Source organism: Amphibalanus amphitrite, unplaced genomic scaffold (assembly GCF_019059575.1).
Source record: "Amphibalanus amphitrite isolate SeventyFive unplaced genomic scaffold, NRLGWU_Aamphi_draft 001012F_arrow, whole genome shotgun sequence".
Taxonomy (NCBI): Eukaryota; Metazoa; Arthropoda; class Thecostraca; order Balanomorpha; family Balanidae; genus Amphibalanus; species Amphibalanus amphitrite.
This window is the reverse complement of record NW_024882506.1, coordinates 57,384-79,572: the sequence shown is the minus strand read 5'-3', so window position 1 is coordinate 79,572 and position 22,189 is coordinate 57,384. Positions and strand designations below refer to the sequence as shown.

Genomic DNA, 22,189 nt, shown 5'->3' with positions numbered 1-22,189 from the left:
AAGTGCGGCGACTGCTGCCGCGGCACGCGTGTTCGCTCGCCCCCGGCAGCAGTAGCGTATCCGCCCCCCGGGCAGGAGCGTGTCTGCTGCACCGGCCAGTGACCGCGGTCGGCAGACGAGGCCACTGGTAGGGCTGTGTGCGGAGGCAGGGAGGAGGGAGCGGGATGTGCAGAGTACGGTACCCAAACAACTCACTTATCGCGCAATATCGAGCAGCCTACTCCACCGCCATATGGCCCTCGTATGGTCTTGAGCCATTATCGAGCGTCAGGAAGAGAGCAAAAAGTTCACAGCGGTAGCTTGGATGGTATATTGATGGATGTCGTTACACATGATGCATTATATAAGCACACACATTACAAACACTAATGCAAATCCTGCAGTGCAAATAGCTTGACTGTCGTGAATTAGCTAATGAGTAGCATAATTGTGGGTAAATAAGCCACACAAGTCAACGAACACGCGCAACAGTCCGAGCAGAACATCCCGATAGTTCCCTCCGGGGCACGGTGGCGACCCGGGGAACACTGCACAGCTCGTGCGCATCACAGACGATTGCTGGTAACACCAGCGGCCGGCGCGGCGCGGCGCAGTGACGCGTCCGACCCACCCACTGCCCCTGGTGACGGTGGGCAAGCATGGATACCAGGTGGACGTACACTGGGTGGCTAGAGGCAGCAATGGGTCACCGTGCCACCCGGCACTGGACACCGGGGACTGGGGACTGGGGAGGCTGTCTTCCGGCCGAGCCCGAGCCGCCAGCCGGTGGCGAGGTGCCTCCTCTCCTCACCTTACGCCAGGGGCCACCCTATCCCGGCGCCCGGTGACCTGGCGCCGCCCATCACAGAACACCTGCTGAAGAAGATCTTTCCGACCACGGTGGTTACCTTCCTCACAACACTGGAGCGGGCGAAACCACTCCGGCGAGCGCATTAACACTTGCCAGCAGGTCGCAGTACACCTTAGCGGTCCATCCGCGGCTGAGGCGCTCAACGTTACCGTTTTTTCCTCCGCGCGCCTGCTCCGGAAGGTTTGGTGGGCGGCGCGTCGGGCACCACTATACTGCCCTCGGCTAGCTCCTGCTGCAGGGACGACGACTCAGCGGCGATCTTCTGCTGCGCCTCCAGGAAGAACATGAGGTCGCGCACCTGCTCCTTCAGATCCTGCACCTCCTGCGAGCACACACAGAGGGAGAATATGTTACACAAACATCAAATAATTGTACGGCGGGACACATTAGCACGTCTGGAACAGAGACGCACCCACCGTCTAAAGACACAGCCGTCTTGTAAAATAGCATAACACATAGGTGCTTTTACTCCTCCGTTGCCACGATAGTTATCGTGATACCCGATAGTATGCCCGAGAGCGACAACAAGATGCTGAGCATTACCAAAGGATAACAGTCGCTGCTGTCAAAATGTGATACATGGTGTTTAGAGATAACATTACATTGTTCTCTCGAAGCCGACTGGTTCTGTGAATGCAGGCCACTCGACTCAGCACCGGACACGCCACCCCTCGGCGCAGGTCACCCCCCCCCCCCCCTGTAGTTACCGGGGGCCGGCGGAAGGCGGGTCAGTCTGAAGATACATCAGCGCACGGGTCAGCGCCTCAGTACGTGGGGTAGGATACGGTGAGGGGATCAGTCTAGGAATCAATGGTGTCACCATGTCAGAAGGGGCTACCGGAAGGCCGCACGGTCAGTCTGGGTCGGGTTACGGTGGGTCAACGGTTCAGGTCAGTGGGGTTCGATGGGGGACGGGTCAGCTGGGGGTTGTCGCCGGGTGGAGTGAGCGCTGGGTCAGCCGTCGGGCCGGTCGGAGACAGAGAGGTGAGCTCGGCCGGCCGGTGACGGGATCTCAGGTGGCCGGCCAGGAGATGATTGTGCGATACAGAGTGCGGAGCGAGAGGCGCGGGGGGGGGGGACAGGCGAGGACGGCGCACAAGGGCAGAGCCGCAAGGAGCACCGAGTGAGCAGAGGATCTATCCACATACATGTATATGGCATTTCCATATCTATATGGCCATTCCGGACCTTGTACCATTGCGTGCAGAATGTGCAGCAAATGATTTTGTGGTGCTGTGGGGCTGTTCACCACATATCAGTGACTGGGTTTTACGTTAATCAGAAATGGAGAATATCAACCTGGTGCGTGTTCCAAAAATTCAATCAGTTCGATCCAAACGGCCCCAAGTAAAAGAATTAATTAAAAGAGCGGGTTGTTATATTTAAATTACAAAAACGAAGTCAAAAACCAAAACAGCGAATCAGACAATGGAGCGACGAAGAGACGAGAATGAAATCCAAGTTTGCCAAATATGCCCTGCCTAATCTAAGTTATAAATCCCGGACAGAACGGGCCAAATCGCGGAGCCAGACGTGACGCGTCTGCTCGGGCCAAGAGCTCGGCCAGAAGTCCCTGGGAGCGCGCGGCCCGACGCAGCGGGCCGGGCCCAGACATGCGCAGAAGCACTCGGACACCACGTGGCTGCCGATCGGAGCGCGGATTGGTCACTGGCCGACGCACTGCGGCAGCGCAGGCCGCAGCCACGCGGTCGCATCGTGATGGGACAAAGTTCACGAACAGACACGTCCTGGGCCGCCCCCCAGCGCCGGGGCGGGGTAGCGACGTCACAAGTCGGCGCGCGAATCGGTCTGCGCCGGGAACTCCCGTGCCGGCCGGCGACACACGTGGTTACCACAGTACTCACCGCCTCAGCGCGGAGCGCATACACGATAAGCCAAAACAATCACTTTTCACATCACTCGGTGCGCGACGTGATCGACACTTCACTGCGCGACGCAATAATCACTACACGGTACGGCGCAACGCAATTGTCACTGCACGGTCCTCCGCGACGCAAGAATCACTACACCGCGCGACGCAGTTATCACTTCACTGTCGGCGCCACGCGATCAGGATCGTCCTCGAACGCACGTACGCGGGCGCACTCAAAAGTATCGGAAGTCCGGTTGCGGCCGGAAGTGCACGCGGCGGCCGCTGCGGGTGTGCACCGGCGCAGCCGCGGACGGCTTGTCGTCCTCGTCCGGCGATGCGGAAGACGTCACTCCAGGTCTTGAAGTCCTCTTGCTGGACGGTCTTGTAGTCGTTGGCGTCTGTGTCGGCTCGTCGGGCGCCCCAGTGGCGAGGGGCCCGAGCGAGGTCGACGGTGACGGCTGCTGCTCCGGAGCCGTAGGCTCGGTACTGCTCGGACCAAGCGTGTCCTCAGGTGGCGGCATGTGTGCCGGTTTGAGTCTGTCGACGCTTACAGTGTCGTGGGCGCCAGTCGGCAGCTCCAACGTGAACACTTTAGGGCTGCGTCTGATGACTCGCATGGGGCCGCGGTACGGGGACTCCAGAGAGTGCCGCACGCGGTCAACGCGTACCCACACGTGTGTGCATGTCATGAGATCGGGTGGCACGTGTGTCGGTGGTGTGCGGGCGTGGTTCGAGCCCTGTGAGAGTGTGACGAAATCGATTTCTGACATACGCTTTGCCAGTTCTTGGACGTACTTTGTCCCGACGGGGACCTTCTCGACGGCGCAGCGGGGAAACAGCACCTGCGCGCCTGTGACGGCAGTGAATGCCGAAAAACCCGACTCTGCTGGCATGGCTCTCAAACCTAGCAAAACGACGGGTAGCGCGCGCAGCCACTCTTGCTTGCGCGCCCGGATGGCGGCTTTGAGCGTTCGGTGGACTCTTTCCACCATCCCATTACATGTCGGATGATAAGCAGTGGTTCGGAGGCGATGGAAACCTATCATTGAAGACAAGTGCGCAAACAGTTCCGATTCGAATTGGGAACCGCGGTCCGTGACTACCTGCAGTGGCACTCCGAACCGGGACACCCAAGTGTCGAGGAAAGCGGAGGCTACACTTTCCGCGGTGATCGAGACCAACGGCACGGCCTCGACCCAACGCGTGGCGCGATCGATGCATGTCAACAAATAACGAAATGGCGCGGTGAAGGGGTGCCCGTGGGGTACTGACGGGGGCAGCGGCCCGACTATGTCTATATGTACAGTTTCGAACCGCTGTGAGGGCACATCGAATCGACCGGGCGGAGAACGAGTGTGCCTGTGCACCTTGGCTTCCTGGCATGCTTCACACTCCTTCACCCATCGCGCAATGTCACGGCGCATATCATGCCAGAAATAGCGAGAGCTGATGAGACGGGTGGTGCCTTTCCTACCCGGGTGTGACAGGCCGTGGAAACGATCAAACACGGCGCGCCTGCATGCCTCTGGTACGTACGGGCGTGGATGTGGTCCAGAGTTTTCACACAGGGCTGTGATGTCGCCAGAAAGTGTTACTGGCTCCAATCGGGAGGTGTCCTGCGGGTTTGAGCGCGATCCTGGACCTGACTCGGAATCCTGATGCTCTGAATCGGCACTGCCGGCGTCTCTCTCCTTTTCCTGTTTCTGAGCTGCCGCGATAAAATGGAGGTCACATGCATCGAGGGACACTGCATTTACCGGGCGACTGAGGCAGTCCGCCACCACGTTGTCACTGCCACGAATGTACGAGACCTCCGTGATGTATTCCGTGACGACACACCAGTGGCGCTGTTGGCGGTCAGACTTAGCCGTGTGCGGGCTGTGAAAAGCGCGCACTAGTGGCTTGTGGTCTGTTCGGAGGGTAACGTGGCGGCCTTCGATCATGTCACGAAAATGGAGTGTGGCCAGATAAGCCGCGAGTAGCTCTCTGTCATACGCGGCGTACTTCTGTTGGGCCTGACTGAGCTTCCGTGAAAAGAAGCCAATGGGAACGGGTACTCCGTCCACAATCTGATGGAGCGCGGCACCCACCGCGACTTGTGATGCGTCAGTAACGAGCTCGTACTGCTCGCAGTGTGGCACTGGGTGTGGAAGAGTGCAGGCGCCGGCCAGCGCCGCTTTACTGTCACTGAACGCCTGAATCTGTTCCTCTGTCCACATCAGTTCTTTGCTTTTTGGGTTGAGTCGAATCAGTTCGGTCAGGTGGAACGTGACATCGGCGAATCGCGGAATCATACGCCGGTAGAAGCCGATGAGTCCCAGATAGCGACGCAGTGACTCTGAGTCATGCGGTAGAGGGAGGTCCAGAATCTCCTTCACTCTGGCCTTGGGAGGTGTGACACCTGTGCTGGTGACGTCATGACCGAGGAAAATGAGTGACTTCTTCATGAACTCGCATTTCTCCAGTGAGATGCGAAGCTTGTGCTCAGCCAGCTTGCTGAACACGAGGCGCAAATCTTTCTCATGCTGCTCCTGGTTCTCGGAAAATACCAGGATATCGTCAAGATAGACGAATACGCACGGCACGTCTCGGAAGATGCCGTCCATGACCCTCTGGAATGTGGCACCTGCGTTGCGAAGCCCCATTGGTATGAAGGCGTATTCGTACAAGCCGAAGGGCGTGGTGACGGCCGTCTTCTCTGAGTCAGCGGGGTTCATAGGCACCTGGTGATATGCACGGAGCAGATCGATTTTGCTGAACCACTGAGCGTTGTGGAGCTTGGTTGAGAGGCTCTGAATGTGCGGCAGTGGGTAGCGGTCCGGTTTGGTTACGGCGTTGAGCGCGCGGTAATCACCGGTGACACGCCACTCACCAGGGGTACTCTTCGGAACCATGTGGATGGGTGAGGCCCACGGGGACCTAGACGGACGAATCACTCCTGTTTTGAGCAGCACATCGAGTGCTTGCTTTGCTGCGGTTAGTTTGTCGGGCGGCAGCTTGCGTGGGCTGGCGAATGTGGGTGGAGCGCTGCCGGTGTCGATGAAGTGAGTGGTTTTGATTGGCGAGTCTGTGTACTCCGGCTGGTTAGGGCTGAGAACAGCGGGGTGATCCTCTAGGATGGGCCGCACTGCCTCAGGCACCTGAGCGAGATCGTTTATCACCAAATGAACAGACTCCCCGGTCGTCGGTACACCGGGAGCAGAGAGCAGAGTGGTGGAGTCGCGGAGAACTTGGGAACCACAATCGACAACCAACGAGTTGTGAGCGAGAAAATCGTTACCGAGTAGTGGCTCTGTCACTTCAGCCACTACAAATGTCCATGTGTAACTGCGTCTGAGTGTGGGGAGGACAATATCGAGAGTGGCCTCGCCATGCACGCGCAGTGGCTGCCCGCTGGCAGTCGTGATCGAAACAGCGGACGGGTGGATTATAGTTCCGTTCACATAGGAGGGTGGAACCAGGGATACACCAGCGCCAGTATCCACGATGAATTTCAGGGGCTGATCATTCACCTTGGCTGTGACCCTAAGGAGCGGCAGGCCGAGGGCTGCGTTTACGGCCTGCTCCTCTCGTTTCCCGACTCTGTGGCTGCACGGGAGGGAGATGCAGCTCGTGAGGACGGCTGCATGGTCAGATCAGCAGCTTTGTCGGGCCAGTGACACCATGGCTTGCAAGTGCGTGCTCGGCTGCCGAAAAACAGGTGAGCACGGCATACTTTCGGCTTCTGGTCAGGGTGGAACGGCGTAAGACCGAGAGACGCCCTTGAATCACGAGCACCACGAGCAGAGGAATGTGTGGCGGCTCGGCTCTGCGGCTGAGTGGCTCTGTGGTACCTTGGGTGCTGCTGAGCCACAAGGAACGCCTGTGAGTCAGACTGTGGGTCCTGATCCTGACAGTGAACCATGTTAGCAGCTGAGTTTTGCACAAGAGGCATCAATTCGTCCGCGAGTTTGCCCAACTGCGACAATGAGAGCTCGCGCTGAGAAGCCAGGGCCGTTGCAATGCCTGTAGGTAGCGACTGGATAAATTTGTGCCGAACAAGATCGTCTCCGACACCAACCTTGTCGGCCACCTCTCTGAGTTCGCTTAGAAAGAGTGAGGGGCGGCCCGTCAGACGCGTTTTGCTGATCAGTTTCTCAAACATCTCTGGCTTTGTCTTTTCGTACATGTCAGTGACGGCTGTCTGTAGCTCAGAGAAATTTTTGTTGCTCAAGACAGCACGCGGAATGTGCGAGATGGTTTCCGGAGGCAGGGCAGAGAGAACGTGGTAGAATTTGGTCTGCGAGTTGGTGATTTTGGCAATGTTAAATTGGGCGTCTATAATAGCAAACCAGCCGTCAACTGCGGTGTCCATAAAAACCGGCGGCTTGATCGACACATGATGGACTGGCTCAGCATGAGCGGGCTCCATCGTGCCGTCGTTCGTCATGATCGTTAAAGTATAGCCGGTGTTTGCAATGCACTGAACAATTAAAATTTAAAACACCGAGTGCAAAATCCGAAAGAGCCAATGGAACGCCGAAATAAAATCACCGAGAAGATAAATGCCTAACTAATCACACGGCGGAGAGATGGCACAGAAACCATCATGGAAAAGTGGCGCAGAAGCCACTGTGGAGCGACGGAATAGCAATCCATGTGGGGGAATAAAATGAAATAATTGATTCGGGAATGAGCGGAGGCGACAACCCGGAAGTATGGAAAAATCGAACAAGAATCACGTCGGCGGTCACCAATATGTGGTGCTGTGGGGCTGTTCACCACATATCAGTGACTGGGTTTTACGTTAATCAGAAATGGAGAATATCAACCTGGTGCGTGTTCCAAAAATTCAATCAGTTCGATCCAAACGGCCCCAAGTAAAAGAATTAATTAAAAGAGCGGGTTGTTATATTTAAATTACAAAAACGAAGTCAAAAACCAAAACAGCGAATCAGACAATGGAGCGACGAAGAGACGAGAATGAAATCCAAGTTTGCCAAATATGCCCTGCCTAATCTAAGTTATAAATCCCGGACAGAACGGGCCAAATCGCGGAGCCAGACGTGACGCGTCTGCTCGGGCCAAGAGCTCGGCCAGAAGTCCCTGGGAGCGCGCGGCCCGACGCAGCGGGCCGGGCCCAGACATGCGCAGAAGCACTCGGACACCACGTGGCTGCCGATCGGAGCGCGGATTGGTCACTGGCCGACGCACTGCGGCAGCGCAGGCCGCAGCCACGCGGTCGCATCGTGATGGGACAAAGTTCACGAACAGACACGTCCTGGGCCGCCCCCCAGCGCCGGGGCGGGGTAGCGACGTCACAAGTCGGCGCGCGAATCGGTCTGCGCCGGGAACTCCCGTGCCGGCCGGCGACACACGTGGTTACCACAATTTTATTTCCGCAATCAATCTTCTCTTATCTTCTTCCCTTAATTTCCAGAATACTCAGAACGAATGCAGGTATCTGGATCGGTCTTGATCATGTTGCATATCTGAACCTGGGCAGCATTCCAATGAAACATTACCAGAACACGACATCTGAAGCAGCCTGAACACGGGCCAAAGTCCAATTCGAAACAGCGTTTATCAATAGCTGAACAAGGTCCCGCCTGGACCGGCCACTAACCGCTCTCGGAATCTGTTCGCCGGCTTCGTAAACATACATTGACCACTCCTATCTGGCTACATCCAGACGCTGGCACCGGGCCGCATGGAATCCCGCTCGGCATGACAGACCAGCAGGGTCTGATCCCTGGGGACCAGACAGTTTAATCCCAAAGACCAACGGTCCAGGCCCCTACGGACCAGCGAAACGCCCCGATCCAGCGGACCAGGTTGGGACCCAGTTCTTGATGGCTGATGCTATACTCTTGTCAGCTCTTGGCTGTCCATCCTCCGCATCTTGCCGCGGACCTCAGGCAAAGGGTCCTGTCTCGGTGGCTTGGGTAATACGCGTCCCGGTGGCGGTCTGTGCCGTATGCAGGCCGTCACAGGCGCTGTAGGTAATCAGACTGATATAACGCAGACACGCGGCAGCCCCACCCGACATCTCCAGTAGCTGCCAGTTCAGTGGCGCTGATGAAATGTTTCACAACTGGACAGCTGATGAGCCTGTGTGGGTTTTAGGACATCTGGATGCTGGTGTTGAAAAAGTACAGATTTTGGTGTGCTGCGAATTGTGACACAAGAAGCGGGCAGCCCATCGTTACATCGTTTCGTATATACCAAAAAAAAAAGAACGTCACCATATACCCACAGGCCACTGCAACCTCGAAGCAATATCGACAAAGCTTCGAAAGAAAAAGGAAAGATCATTGCTTATCAACAATTCGCACCAACCAGACCCAGACCCAGACCCAGACGCTGGTGCAGACCCAGACGCAGCCCCTTGTCGCCACATTCCACACCTCTGTCCACTGTCCAGTTCTGTCGCCCTCCATCTCACCCTGCGCCCTGCAGTGGCAGGCTGCACGTTCCACATTATACATTATTCAGGGCACAGGCCGGCCGGCCGCCGTTTTTGCTGCTCTCTATGCACACAGCGATCGGTGTTTGCGCCACTCTCCACACCCACGTGAGGAGTCCGTGTCACCAGACGACAGGCAGGCGCCGGTCACGCGTTAAATAGAAACCCGATGCCGGCGTCGTGCTGCGTGGATTACACTGTTTGGGGCGGGGCGGACCCAGACGGGGAGTGGCCGCGGAACGAGGAACCAGGATGGCATCGGGCAGGGTGCGGAAAACTACAGCGAGGGCTGGGTTAGATTGAGACAGATATTCGGATTAGGGCGGAGTAGATATGCAACTTCATCAAAACACGGACGTTGGATGCTGGTCTAAACAGGGCGACTAGACGACAGCGCTGTTAATCAGCTGCCAGGGCGGACAGGAAAAAAAACGGAGCCTGGAGTACACACATTACGCCGAGTTAGCAGCACGTGATCAGCCACCGTATCACGCCGTACGACTCCCTGAATATCACGTGACAAGAGCGAAGAGCTAACAGCTCAAGTCAATGACGGGTTTGTTGATCACGTGAACAAGCACGTGACCAGTGCCAACAGCATGAAGGTCGGTCACGTGATCAGAGGATCGGGCGGGAAGCTCTGTGGTGGAAGTTCGGCCCGAGTTCCAGCCCAGCTAGGAAACATCCTACTAATCGGTCGGGTACACCGACTATGGCATTGCGCCAACGCTGGATGGCGGCGAGAGCGATATAAGCCATCCGCTTTGGTCACTCAGATCCCTTAACGAAAGGCCAAGCACGCAGGCCTCTGCGAACAATCTCTCAATAAACGCAATCACCCCAAGGGAATCGGAGAGGCGACTATCTGGCGATCTATAACTGATGAGCAATGAGCATAAGCGGACATTATGCGTGCATCAGTGCATGTTTGGTTAGTCTCAGACGGTTGTGGGTAAGGTTCGCCGGCCGGTCTCACCTTGTCCTTTTCGCGTTTGATCTCGCCCAGGTTGGCCTCCAGTCGTTTCACGCGATCCTGCCACCCGGCCTGGTTCTCTCGCAGCGACTTGTTGATCTGCTTCTCCTCGTCGAGCTCCTTCTGGCACCGGTTCAGGCGCTGCGTCAACTGCTGAACCTGCGGACAACGACAGAAGCTACGTCAACTGCTGAACGTGAGGACAACTGCTGAACATGAAGAACGGACAGTTCAGACGCTGTGTCAACTGCTGGATTCGAGAGAAGACAGAAAGGGTCAGACGCTGCGAAAACTGCTGGTCTTGAGGGTAGGGGCAGAGAAATAGGCGCTCGATATCAGCTAGGTGGTTATGTTCCTTTTATCACAAATCAAAAAGGAAGGTAGGAAAAATACAGGCCATACCTGTACTATATGCAAGGCTGGAGAAAGTGGGAAACTATCTTTTGAACTTCGCATTGGGGATAAAGTCGCAAAGGTGACATGGCTACTTGGACATCGCACCGGTGAAATGATAAACTGACGTTGAACGAATCGCAAATACAGGGAATTCGGAATATGGCCTGTACGCAAAGCGGACTTTTCAACGCAGAACCATGCACTCTGCGCAGAGCGCAGCTTATACGCTCTACGTCAACAAAAACATATCATAACAAGGCAAAGGCGCGGTTGTTATAACGCTGAAAATCAATATGGTTGAGATGTGTTGACATACGACACATTTCCGGCAATGCATGCTCCGCGAACTCAAATAAAACTACGTTTCAGCATTAGCGTTGAATGTTTTTATTCGCAATGCGATTCTCCGAATTTATCATAAGAAGGAACCAGAAGGAAACATAACTCAGAGAGCGATCACATACGTTGAACATTACATAACCGTACAGCTTTGCCGACGGAAACTTACGGCGGCAATGCGCAGGAACTCATCATTCACCATGACTGTGCTAAACCTCCCTATGCCTATTGCGATCAACCATTGGCGAGAAGATGGATTGCTCGCGAACCATCCACGTTTGTCATAGAGGCGAAGATTAACTCTGCATCAGAAAAGATAGCAAACGTCAAAAGTTATATAACCACCCACACTTTACTTCCCCTGCCCGGTATGGATGTCCATCTTGTATGTTTTGATATTCCGCCCGACTATGGGCCTAATGCCAAGGACGCCCTAACATCAAACACGCCACCCAGATAAAATGAGGGCACGCCAGACCAAACCGACCCACGCACGCATTGGAATAGCTCCGTTCCGTGCGAAACTCATCTCACGAGTACGCTGTATCTCGCCAGCGTTACTGACGGAGCCACGCCATCCGTCACACAGACAACAGTCAGTCGCGGGTCAGAGCTACACTATTAGGCAGTCCGTCAAGCCCGCGACGCAGCCAATGACGAACCAGACGTCCACGGACACGCCTGTCACGAGGAGGCGCGGCTCGCATTTAGCCGCTAACGAGTACAATGGAACGCTGGATGGGTATTCTAGGGAGGCGGGACGGAGAGGGAGGCACATTGGAAGCAGGGTCATGTTCACATGTGCGCATCGCAAATGATAAACCGCGACGCACCAACTGGCGGGCCAGGGGGAGGGGCGTGCAGTGTGGTTATGTAAGTACAGAGTAAGCCAGACACAGGTCCTTACTCATAGGTCATTGGAGACGCAATGTCAGCGTGACAAGGCATTACCTACAAATCCAGCTCCTCAGTCCTCGGAAGCAATTCAGAATGTTCGATTGCAATTAAGTGCGAACGGCTGCGGTCACTTAACACTTATAGTCGAGTCGACGCGATATTTATGCTCACACATGACTGTCGCATTGGGCTGATTCTACCATGACTTATTTAGCCTATGTGTCGGTTAAAAGATCTAGCAAGTCGGTGCGGGGTACGGGCCAAGGACGCTGCCGTACGTATGCCCTGCTGCATTGTGCGACCCCGGCTCTCGACTTTCGAGTTTAAATGGCCTTGATAATTCCAAATAAGTGAAACTAGGGGTTAAAATCAAGCACAATTATCAACGCATGACCGCACCGCCTGCGTATGTTTGTCCTACAGCCATGACCTTTTTTACTATCAGCTCAGCGTACGTCAAGCACACGCCCCCCTTTTGAGGCGCGGCCACGTCCGGCCGGCCCGCCCACGGAATGCAGAAAAACAAACAAAGTCCGGCGGCAGGACTGGGCGGGCCGCCAGAAACGTCTGTGAATGTGCAGAACTGCCCAAAACACGGCTGGATGGAATGTTATCTGAGAGGGCCAGCGATCATGTGAAATGTCACGGCGCAATTCCACGTCTGCAGAGCACTTGCAAATCATGGCCCTCGTTAAATCTGTTTTAATCAGCAGCGAAAGTAAAATCATTACTTGAAACCGGGTAGCGTATTGTTTAGCCGGAACAAGACATGGCACCTCGGCCACCTCATAGAATTCACTCACTTTCAAACCGGTGTAGTGGCTTCGTGGTTGAGCGTTTCACATGAGCTATAAAACCATTCAGCGTCCAAAATCATGCACCACCTCGAAAGGACGGAAGGCGGCAGATAAGGTGTAGCGCGTTCAATCTTGGCGGTAAGCTATAGCAACGGCGAACAAATGCAAGGCCTGAATGCGCGGAATTGTGATCTATGACGTCAATGAAGGAATGACACAGCAAGTAAGCTCACCCACACTAAAACACGTTGATACGAGCGACTTTGAAACTGCTGCTTGACTACCAGTCATTTGGTTATAAACATCTCCATTCGAGACCCATATATTCGACGTAAAACAGATTGGGAAAAAGGCGGAAAGGCAGGAAGTTCATTACTACTTATATGCCAAAATTGACCCAGCATAGACCCGTAAACCCAAAATATCATTATCAGCATTTGGTCCGCAATATTCTGGCACTGGATGTGTTACGCTGTGTCGGTTGTGCCTGCATGGTGAATGCCCGGGCCTTTGTCCCTCACTTTTCAACATCTGTTCCCCTTTTCGGCTTCCCGTGCTTACCTTTTTCTCTGCGGCGGCGCGGTCTCGGCCGGCCTGCTGCACGCGCTCCCGCAGAGTGTGCGTCTCCTCCACCGACTGCCGGGTGCGCTCCCGCAGCTCGTCCGCCTGCTTCTGTCCGTCCTTCTCGATACGCGCGATACACTCCTCGTAGTACTGGCGCTGTGACTGCAGCTGGCTGGTCAGCAGGTACGTGTACTCCAGCTGGATGCCCTCCAGCTTCTCCTCAGAGTCCGCCTAACGGGGGCGAAAGAGGGGATGGTACTGACACCACTCTACAGCGGACTTTGTGGTTGGTCCCAGAACTCGACTACCACCGAAACCAGCCATGTGTCCCCGGTTCTGATCGAATGACAGTGACACCACGAATCGACCAAGAACACAAAATCAATAAGTAGTGAGGGAACAGTCAGAACCGTCAACCAGCAATGACTTAGTGCCGTATCCAAACCAGTATAACGCCTTTTGGGGCGACTAACGGAGCGAGCGAGAGGGTGGGCCTTGCACGTGCGAAATTGCGAGGGGGTACCTCCAACTGACTTGTGCACGGCACCCTACTAACTGCTCTCTAGCGATGTGCCAAATTTGGGCACAATCGGCCCAGCCGTTCTCGAGATCTGGAAGCGGCACCCTGCACGTGCGCACGTGCAAAATGGGTCCCAACTGACTTGTGCACGGCACCCTACTAACCGGTCCCTAACCGTGTACCAAATTTGAGCGCAATCGGTCCAGCCGTTCTCGAGATCTGGAAACGACTCCTGCACGTGCGCACGTGCAGCAGCACCCCAACTCTGGCACATGTATATGCAGTGCCTAGTGGGTGCCTACCTACATGCCAACTTTCAGCGCAATCGGCCAAGTAGTTACCGAGATATTGCAACAATTACAAAAGTGACACCTCTTCGTTTTGCACGTGGCACGTGCATAAGGGGTCACCCACATGCATCGGGAATAGTCCAATACTTGGTAGAAGGAATGAAGCTACCCTACAAAAATTACCGCGTGTAAATCGGTCAAGTGGTTGCTGAGATATAAGCCTCGCAAAAGCGTGACCACGGCCGGCCGGCCGGCCGGCCGGCCGCTCATACTCAGAAATTTCCGTTAATCTAAGGAAAGACTACGCTCGCTTCGCTCGCTCCGTAACAACCAGCCGGCCACGGCGCCATCCCAGAAAGTTATACGACATTCCCTTCCCGCCTCACTCACATCCTGCCCTGAGACCAGCCCCAGTTCTAATCCCTCAGCCGGCCCTGACTCACGTGTTTGGAGTCGCGCTGTCCGGGCTCGCGTCCGTCCTCCACCTCCACCATCTTGCCGTCCTCCTTGTTCTGTACCAGACGGTGCACGAAGTTGTCACCAACGTAATCCCAGACGCGCGTGCTGCCCACACGCATCGTATACGTGTGGCCAGTGTCCAGGAAATGGCTGAAACACGGATTGACAAAATAAGAATCGAAAGAGCGGAGTGAGAGTGTCGAGTCACGAGTGAGTATGCTATAGCTCGGTCCATATGAGGAAGCGATAAGCTACAACATCGCCCTCTTAACATGTTCCAACAGAACACTTATCAAATAAGACCAGGCGCCAGAAGCCAGATGTCGCTTTCCGCTCACAGGCACAAACAGTTGCTAACGTCACATTGATCGCTAGCGATATTGCATACAAACTATGCGGGGTCAATACACCGACCGATTCGCACCGCACTCGCCTCCCCCCCCCCTCCTCCTCAGCCGGGTTCCCCGTCTGCCCCCAGCGACTGACCTGTAGGCGTGACCTCCGACGTAGCGTCCGCAGCCGACGTGGCCGCAGATCAGGCAGATCCACAGACTGTCGCTGGCCTGACACTCGAAACAGAAGTTATCCTCGGCCTGCTCCGGGGTCTGCACGTACCGGCACACCGGACAGCTGCGGATGGAGGGCGGGAGAGGTCAGCGGGACAGTGCGATTTGACGAAACAATCAAGACCTCAAATACAGAAGAGATGGAGGCAGAAAGACGGGATTATTTATGTGCAGAAGTTTGATTGAAAGGTATAAAATCACACAGTAAGCCACGTGCAGACCAGAACACTAATGCCGGGTTCACACCGGATTCCGGACCGGCAAAATTCCGTCTGCCGGGCCGGAAAAATGGCCAATTCCGTGCCGGAAAATTGAAAACTGGTGTGAACCGGCAAATCTGGCAACTTCTTTTGACCGGTCCGGCAGGCCGGAGAGCCAGATTTTCCGGTCCGGCAAAAAGTTGAAATCATCTCAACTTTTGCCTTGCCGGATAGCCACCGTTTGTGATATGAAATTAAGGCACGAGGGAAATAATGTTATGTTTCAGCGCTACAGGACCAATTTAACCAACGGTGCCCTAATAAAAAAGACTTTATGATAAAATGATCCATGACTTTATAATAAAAAAGATAAATATTATAAGGAAGCGGTGAAAAGGGCGAATTTGTGGAACAACATTGCGGACGCGCTGGTTGTGGAAGGAGCGGAGCCAGTATCTGCAGAAGAGATTATCAAGCGCTGGAGCCGGCCGCAGGACAGGTAGCACAATTTACGTATTGCTAACTTTCGTCGTCTACGAAGTGGAGCCAGCCGAGCAGATTCTGAAATCTACATTCTACAAGACGCGCTGACAACACTTCTCTGCCCTCGATGCCCTCCTACACAAGCACATAGCAGCTCGGGAGGGTGGAGGCAGTTTTGCCATTCAATCGCAAGTAGAAGATTCAGGAAATACGATGGTACCTACTGAATGCCAAGGATATTATCCCGCGCCCTGCTGGGGGTGGGGGTGGGGGGAATATTTGAACCCTCCCTGTGGTTTTTCGCGAACATCTAAAAAACGGCGGCTGTTTTTGGCACACCTTATCATGCATCTTTTCTGCACATGTAAAAATTGTAGACCAAGGTCACTTAAGGTCAGGTCATCAGGTCACATCAAGTGACCTCACCTCATACAAAGTTTCAACGTCTTCCATATGCTACATCGAGCGACCGACCTCTTTGAAACTCTCAGCGATTGATAAGGGCAACAATATGTACATAATTTAAATAAATAACTATCTCGGAATTTTGATATCGGTGACCTAAGGTCAGGTCAATTTTGTGACCCCCCCATTATAAGTCAATGGGAGAAAATTGATGCCAAGTTATGCGTTGGCTTGTTGTAAATCGTCGACATTCGACCTGAAAATCGGTGAAATTCGGCTTTCCATTACCTCTGGTGACCTGACCTTTGATTTGACCAAAAAAAAGTGACCGAATTAATTTCGTCATTAATTTTGACACTCTTTCGAACGCCGCCTTCCCCGTATCGCTACGTGGCCCAGGAGCCGAGTTAAAAGGGGGATGTTAAACACCCCCACCAGCAAGGCGTGGAAATTTAGGACCCCCCGCGGGGCGCGGGTTATGGCAGTAGAGCTCAGTGACAGTCAGATGACCGATTTTGAGACCCAGCCATCTACATCAGCAAGCGTAATATCAAGCTCGCCGTCTCTAATGCGCCCTGCCCAACCCTCAATTCCTCTTTGTTCGCAGGTGTTTTTAAACCAACAACAGCCAAAGCGCGATTGAAATTTATTAGTGTCTTTTTGTCGATACCCAGCCCGCATGCTGTAAATGTTAAATTGTATTAATCTTGCTAATATACCTACCAGTGAAGTATGGATGATTTTCGGTTGGGTGGAACTGCATCAGGGACTTGTAAAACCGTCACACAAGTATGTTCGATTTCAAAATAATTCGCGAGATTGCTTGGTACCTACTTATCGTACTTGATGGTTGATGATTATGACATTTCCGGCTCGACTTTCCGGTTTTCCGGTTCTAGCGACTTTTTTGACATCTAGCGACAATTTCAACATTTTGGTGCCGGCCCGGCAGACGGAATTTTTCCGGACCGGAAAACCGGTGTGAACCCGGCATAAACCAGCAAGACTTAGACCGGACGACAATCTGCAGTGGAACACCGTGTTACTCACAAACAGTTCCCAACCACTCGCCAACGCAGTGATTCTCGACAGCACCTGACCTCCCTGAACAGAGTTGACGCGTACTGAGTAATGTCTCTTCCCAGTGATCCTCCACGCCTACTCCTAACCCAAGTAAACCGGGCACCGGTGCGGAATCCCAACCCGGCCTCCCCGACCTGCATTATGGCCCTAGTGCTCGATCTGGGCCATAGTCTGTCCGCCTCACCTGGTGTCTCCCCACTGGCTGAGGCAGCTGCCGTGGAACGTGTGGTTGCACAGCACCGTCAGAATGCCGTCCACCGACTCGTCCATCCGCTCCAAACACACCGGACACGTGGGCAGCTCGGTGAAACCTGCCGACAGACGCACACAGACGGGGACGTCAGTGGGGTGGCGCTAGTGGAGATCAGGGAGGGGCTAGTTCGGTAAAAACACTGGCTGATTGTGCACATTGAGTGGAAAATGGTACAACGACGGATCTGATCGACATAGCTGTACTTGTGTCCGCTTAAGACGGCAGCGAGTGTCCACTTCCACAGACCAGCAGCAGTACCCACATCCTCCACAGTACCTCTGATCAATCTACATACCTAGTATGGTCAGTCGCGCCTCCCATCTTACCTGGCATGGTCAGCCGTGCCTCCCAGCTTACCTGGTATGGGCAGCCGCGCCTCGTCGGACTCGTTGACCAGGTCCACCCGCGACACGTACACCAGGTGGCACGTCTCGGGCTCCAGGCTGTTGTACGCCACGCCGTTAAAGTTGCGGTAAAACTCGTCAGCCGCCGCCTGACGACACAGTGCGGAAGGACACCGGTGTGGTCACATGTAACACTAGGCAGGGCGGTGTGCTGAGCTACAGCGTCACACCAAACGACGCTCCAGGGTGGAACAGCAACACCTGGGGTACTCTCATCGAGTTGTAGACTGAGGTCGGAGTAGGGGGCGTGTCAAGCGTAGCCCAAATCTACCGAAATAAACAGACAGCAGCCGGTTGCACTCGTATGTCGTCATGTCATCCTTCCCAACTATTAGATCCATCTTTCTTCCCATGGCATTCGCTGTTCATGCAATCATATTTCTCTACTGTTCCATCGAATCCACAGATCTCTGCCATTCTCACTCTCCTCCCATCCCACTCTGCCATTTGTTCCTCCCATCCCGACCCACCTGAGTTTTGAACTTGAGCAGCACCATGTACTGGTTGGGCGTGCTGTCGCGGATGATGCGCATCCGCTCAATGTCCGGATAGCAGGCGGCCGTGAACTGCAGCAGGTCGTGGATGGCCATCTTGGCCGGCACTGACATCATGCAGATCATCTCGGAACGCTCCGTGCCCTCCTCCAGGCTGGTCATCGCGCTGAGGGCGGGCTGAGGCTGTCAGCGATGTCCGAGACCAGAAACAATGCCGTCATAGACTCATGATAGACCGTAGGGTACAGGGTTCAGTGGAGAGGACGCAGCAGATGACATAAAATCTGTTGGGTCTGTTGTCTCACGTCTGACCGCACCTAAGCCGTATTAAAGCGGAACATTTGATCTAAGAGTTCAATACAAATTGATACTTACTGGGTTTAGAAAGCTATACATACATTATGGTACATTACACAAGCTATTGATGAGACACTCACTTCTCCTTGTAAAGATGCAGCAGTCCCTTGGTAACCTCCACAAAGGGGTTTCCGGAGATGAACGGCTTCTGTTCGAGCGCCGGCTCGTCGGCCGGAGTGCCCTCCTTGCTGGGCCGCGGCGGCAGTGACGGCTCCCGGCCGGATTTGACCAGCTCCGCGTACGAGACGGCCCTGCCGGACGGGCCCATGACCATGTCGCCGTCGGGCGGCGCGCGGTCGCGGTCCCAGCGGCGCGCCCCGCCCTCCGCCGACAGTGTGTCCGGGGAGGCGCCCGCCGAGCCGCCGCCGGCAGCCACTGGAGGCGTGGCGCCCCGCGAGGCCGCCGAGCCGGGGCTGGTGCCCGAGGGGCCCGCCGTGGCCGCCGGCGGGGTGGCTCCTCGAGAGCCCGAGCCGAGGCTGGAACCCGAGGCGCCGGCAGCCGCCGCCCTGGTGGAAGCCGCAGACGGTGGTGGCGAGGCTCCCTGCTGAGACAAAGCTCCCGCCGCGGCCCCTGCGGGCGCCTGTCCGGCCGAGCCCGCCGGGCCGGCGCCGGCGGCCGCGCCTTCCACCAGCCTGGGCACCACCGTCTCCACGGTGACGGGCCCCATCACGCGCCGGTCGTGCTGCCACCGCATCGGCCGCCTGCCCTGGCCGGACTCGGCGTCCCCTGCACAGCTGCCAGACGACATCTTGGACAGCTTCGGGGCTGAAATGTGCAGAGGCATGCCTATCAGCTGAACAGCTACCCTTTAACCCGCGCCCTGCTGGGGGTCCTGGATTTCCACGCCCTGCTGGGGGGGGGGGTGTTTGAACACCCCCCCTTGTAACTCGGTTCCTGGGCCACGTAGCGATACGCGGAAGGCGGCGTTCGAAAGAGCGTAAAAAATAATGACGAAATCACTTCGGTCAATTTTTTGGTCAGGTCAAAGGTCAGGTCACCAGAGGTCATTGAAGGCAAAATTTCGCCGATTTCCAGGTCAAATGTCGAAAATTTCCAAGAAGCCAACGCATAACTCGGGAACCAATAGAGCTACAGCGCCGCGGAAAAGCGCATTCGATAGCCCTATTAACGCCCTTTCTGAGTAATTCTCTCAGATTTGACCTAACGTCAACGGTTTTGCCTGCAGGGGGCAAAAACTGCAAAAATAGCCGATTTTTTCGAAAACAGTTTTTCTGCAATAACTTTTGACCCAAGCATTGTACGAGCTTACTTTTACCGGCATCGTGTTCCTCTCGTCAAGACGCATCGAATGAACTATAACTTGACCTTGAAAGGTCAACTTGAAAATTTGACCTCAGGTCAAGGTCATGACCTGACCGGAAAGGGTCATGTTGCATATCAGTCGATCCGTATCGTCGAGCTGAACACATCTAAGGCGTTTTCATCGCTCTAGCATGCCTCTATCAAAAGTTATTTGCGAAAAACTGTTAGATACCATTCGTGACCTAAGATGACCTCAGGGCATAAACAAGGGTCACGGACACCATTTTCAAGTTCAGTGTGTCTAAACCACTTGTAATTCGGTGTTTGGGAGTGTTTATAACGTCTTTCATCCAAAAGAGGCGCATTTCAATTTTCTCCCATTGACTTATAATGGGGAGGTCGCAAAATTGACCTGACCTTAGGTCATCGATATCAAAATTCTGAGATATACATTTTGTACATGCTATTGCTCTTAGCAATCGCTGAAAGTTTCAAAGCGATCGGTCACTCGGTGTAGCTATGACAGACATTGAAAGTTTTTATGAGGTGAGGTCACTTCAAGTGACCTGGTGGCCTGACCTTGAATGACCTTGGTCTGAAATTTTCACAACATGTGTAGAATTGATGTATGATAAGGAGTACCAAAAACGGCGGCGCTCCGCGCCGCCGTTTTTGAGATATTCGCGAAAAACCACAGGGGGGGGTGTTCAAACACCCCCCCCCCCCAGCAGGGCGCGGGTTAAACATTCATTCACAAGCAAGGGTTCTCATTGCTCATACATCACATAGTTTAGCTGATAAGTGAGCCCACATTGTTGATCCCCTGCTATGAATATTGAGTGCAAAGAACCCCTTTGACCACCACTCAAAATTAGCCTCTGGACATTTTCAGCTTCCAGGTAAACTTCCAGGTCAATATTCATCTCAAATCTCTTCCCACCACAGCAAGACTCATCACAAGGGCCAACAGGTTTGACCCTTAGATGTTGGACACATGTTTGACCCTTAGATAATTCATTCTGTATGTCTTTTAGCCATGAGGCATAAACCTGTATCACAAATTTGGGGTCAATTTACATGGTTGTATAAGTACCTCCTGGCTGCTCCAAAGACTGGGTACCTTAACTAGCCCCATGTGACCCATAATGACCCCTGTGAACCAGAGTGATCTGTGTGATCTCAAATTAGGTCACCCTTAGCACAGATGGTCCTGTATTGTATTTGTATTGCATTTGTATTTACATTCAAGAGCAGTCCACATACAAAATATGTGGCAATTACTGCTCAAATCCTGTCCTGGGCTAGGGCAAAAATAAGTCACATAACTTCATAAGGTTAGTCCATGTTAAACTCAGGAATCATGTGATTCTAGGACTGGAGAATGGCACAATGATAGGCAGCTACCACAAAGTCTGGCAATGACAGTGTCTGCACAGTCCACAATCTTTTTCAATATTGTAGGTACGTTATCAAAAACATCTCTGCACATGCTTTTACTTTGAAACCTTCAGCCCTGGTCAATGAAGTTTGATAATCCTGCCATGTTAATGAGCATTGACCACAGAAGAAAATAGCTTTTAACTCTGGTTTCACCATAAGCCAACCAGCAAACCATTGAAACAGACAATGAGCCACACCAGCAGAGGGTGACAACAACCCACAGCAAACATAGGCTTACATTGACACCATGCAAATCAAAAGCCCATGCTTTTGAGAGACAGAAAATGTTAGAAAGAGTTGCTAAGACTTCCACTAGGCTAGCCATGATTCTGATACAATAGCAATAGCAATAGCATCATGCGTCAAGTTGTCAAAGTGGTCAACCATTATGCCACTGAGAAGGCAAAGAAGGTACCTACATCACCAGTGAATAATCCATAGGCAGGTTAAAAGACTTACCAATATACTCTTCAAAGCCAATAGGGTTGAGGCCACTTGCAATTTCAAGCCTAAATGCACACAATGAGACAGACATAACAACAACCCATTAAAAGGCTGGAGATTGAGATGGAGTAAAGCCAGTTCAAATGTCAGGCGTTTCCTGCAATAAAGCACTGTTGAATTCTTGCTATAAGGTCTCCATCAGCATTCGATAAACCGCACGAAATTCAGAGCAACCAGCGACACAATGGAATAAAAAATCAGCCAACTCCCACACAGACGCGCACGCGGGAATGAAACCAATGAAACGAAACGATGTCCTGCAAAAAAAGGAAATCACTGTATGCACCTTTACTTAGTGGAATTTCAAACTAGAAAAAATGCTTGTTTCCTGCTT

At 53.7% G+C, this 22,189-nt stretch overlaps 1 protein-coding gene across 1 annotated transcript; it reads right to left on the bottom strand.

The window, feature by feature from the left end:
* Positions 1 to 292: 292 nt before the first annotated feature.
* Positions 293 to 22,075, bottom strand: LOC122369173 (BRCA1-associated protein-like). Its single transcript, XM_043343686.1, has 10 exons — positions 21,811 to 22,075; positions 18,729 to 19,413; positions 18,268 to 18,457; positions 17,751 to 17,886; positions 17,325 to 17,451; positions 14,890 to 15,033; positions 14,388 to 14,553; positions 13,132 to 13,365; positions 10,145 to 10,300; positions 293 to 1,172 (listed from the first exon to the last, which is right to left on the bottom strand). The coding sequence occupies exons 1-10, from the start codon at positions 21,884 to 21,886 to the stop codon at positions 996 to 998; spliced, it is 2,091 nt and encodes a 696-aa protein (XP_043199621.1). The 5' UTR covers positions 21,887 to 22,075; the 3' UTR covers positions 293 to 995.
* Positions 22,076 to 22,189: the final 114 nt, after the last annotated feature.

What these genes read in the sequence shown, in the direction of transcription:
- LOC122369173 (XM_043343686.1), bottom strand. Translation starts at nt 21,886, where the DNA reads ATGTCTGTCTCATTGTGTGCATTTAGGCTTGAAATTGCAAGTGGCCTC. An exon ending in TGCTCAAGTTCAAAACTCAG is followed by an intron (nt 17,887 to 18,267) that starts GTGGGTCGGGAT and finishes CTGTGTCGTCAG; the next exon opens with GCGGCGGCTGACGAGTTTTA. An exon ending in AGCCAGTGGGGAGACACCAG is followed by an intron (nt 15,034 to 17,324) that starts GTGAGGCGGACA and finishes CTCCATCCGCAG; the next exon opens with CTGTCCGGTGTGCCGGTACG.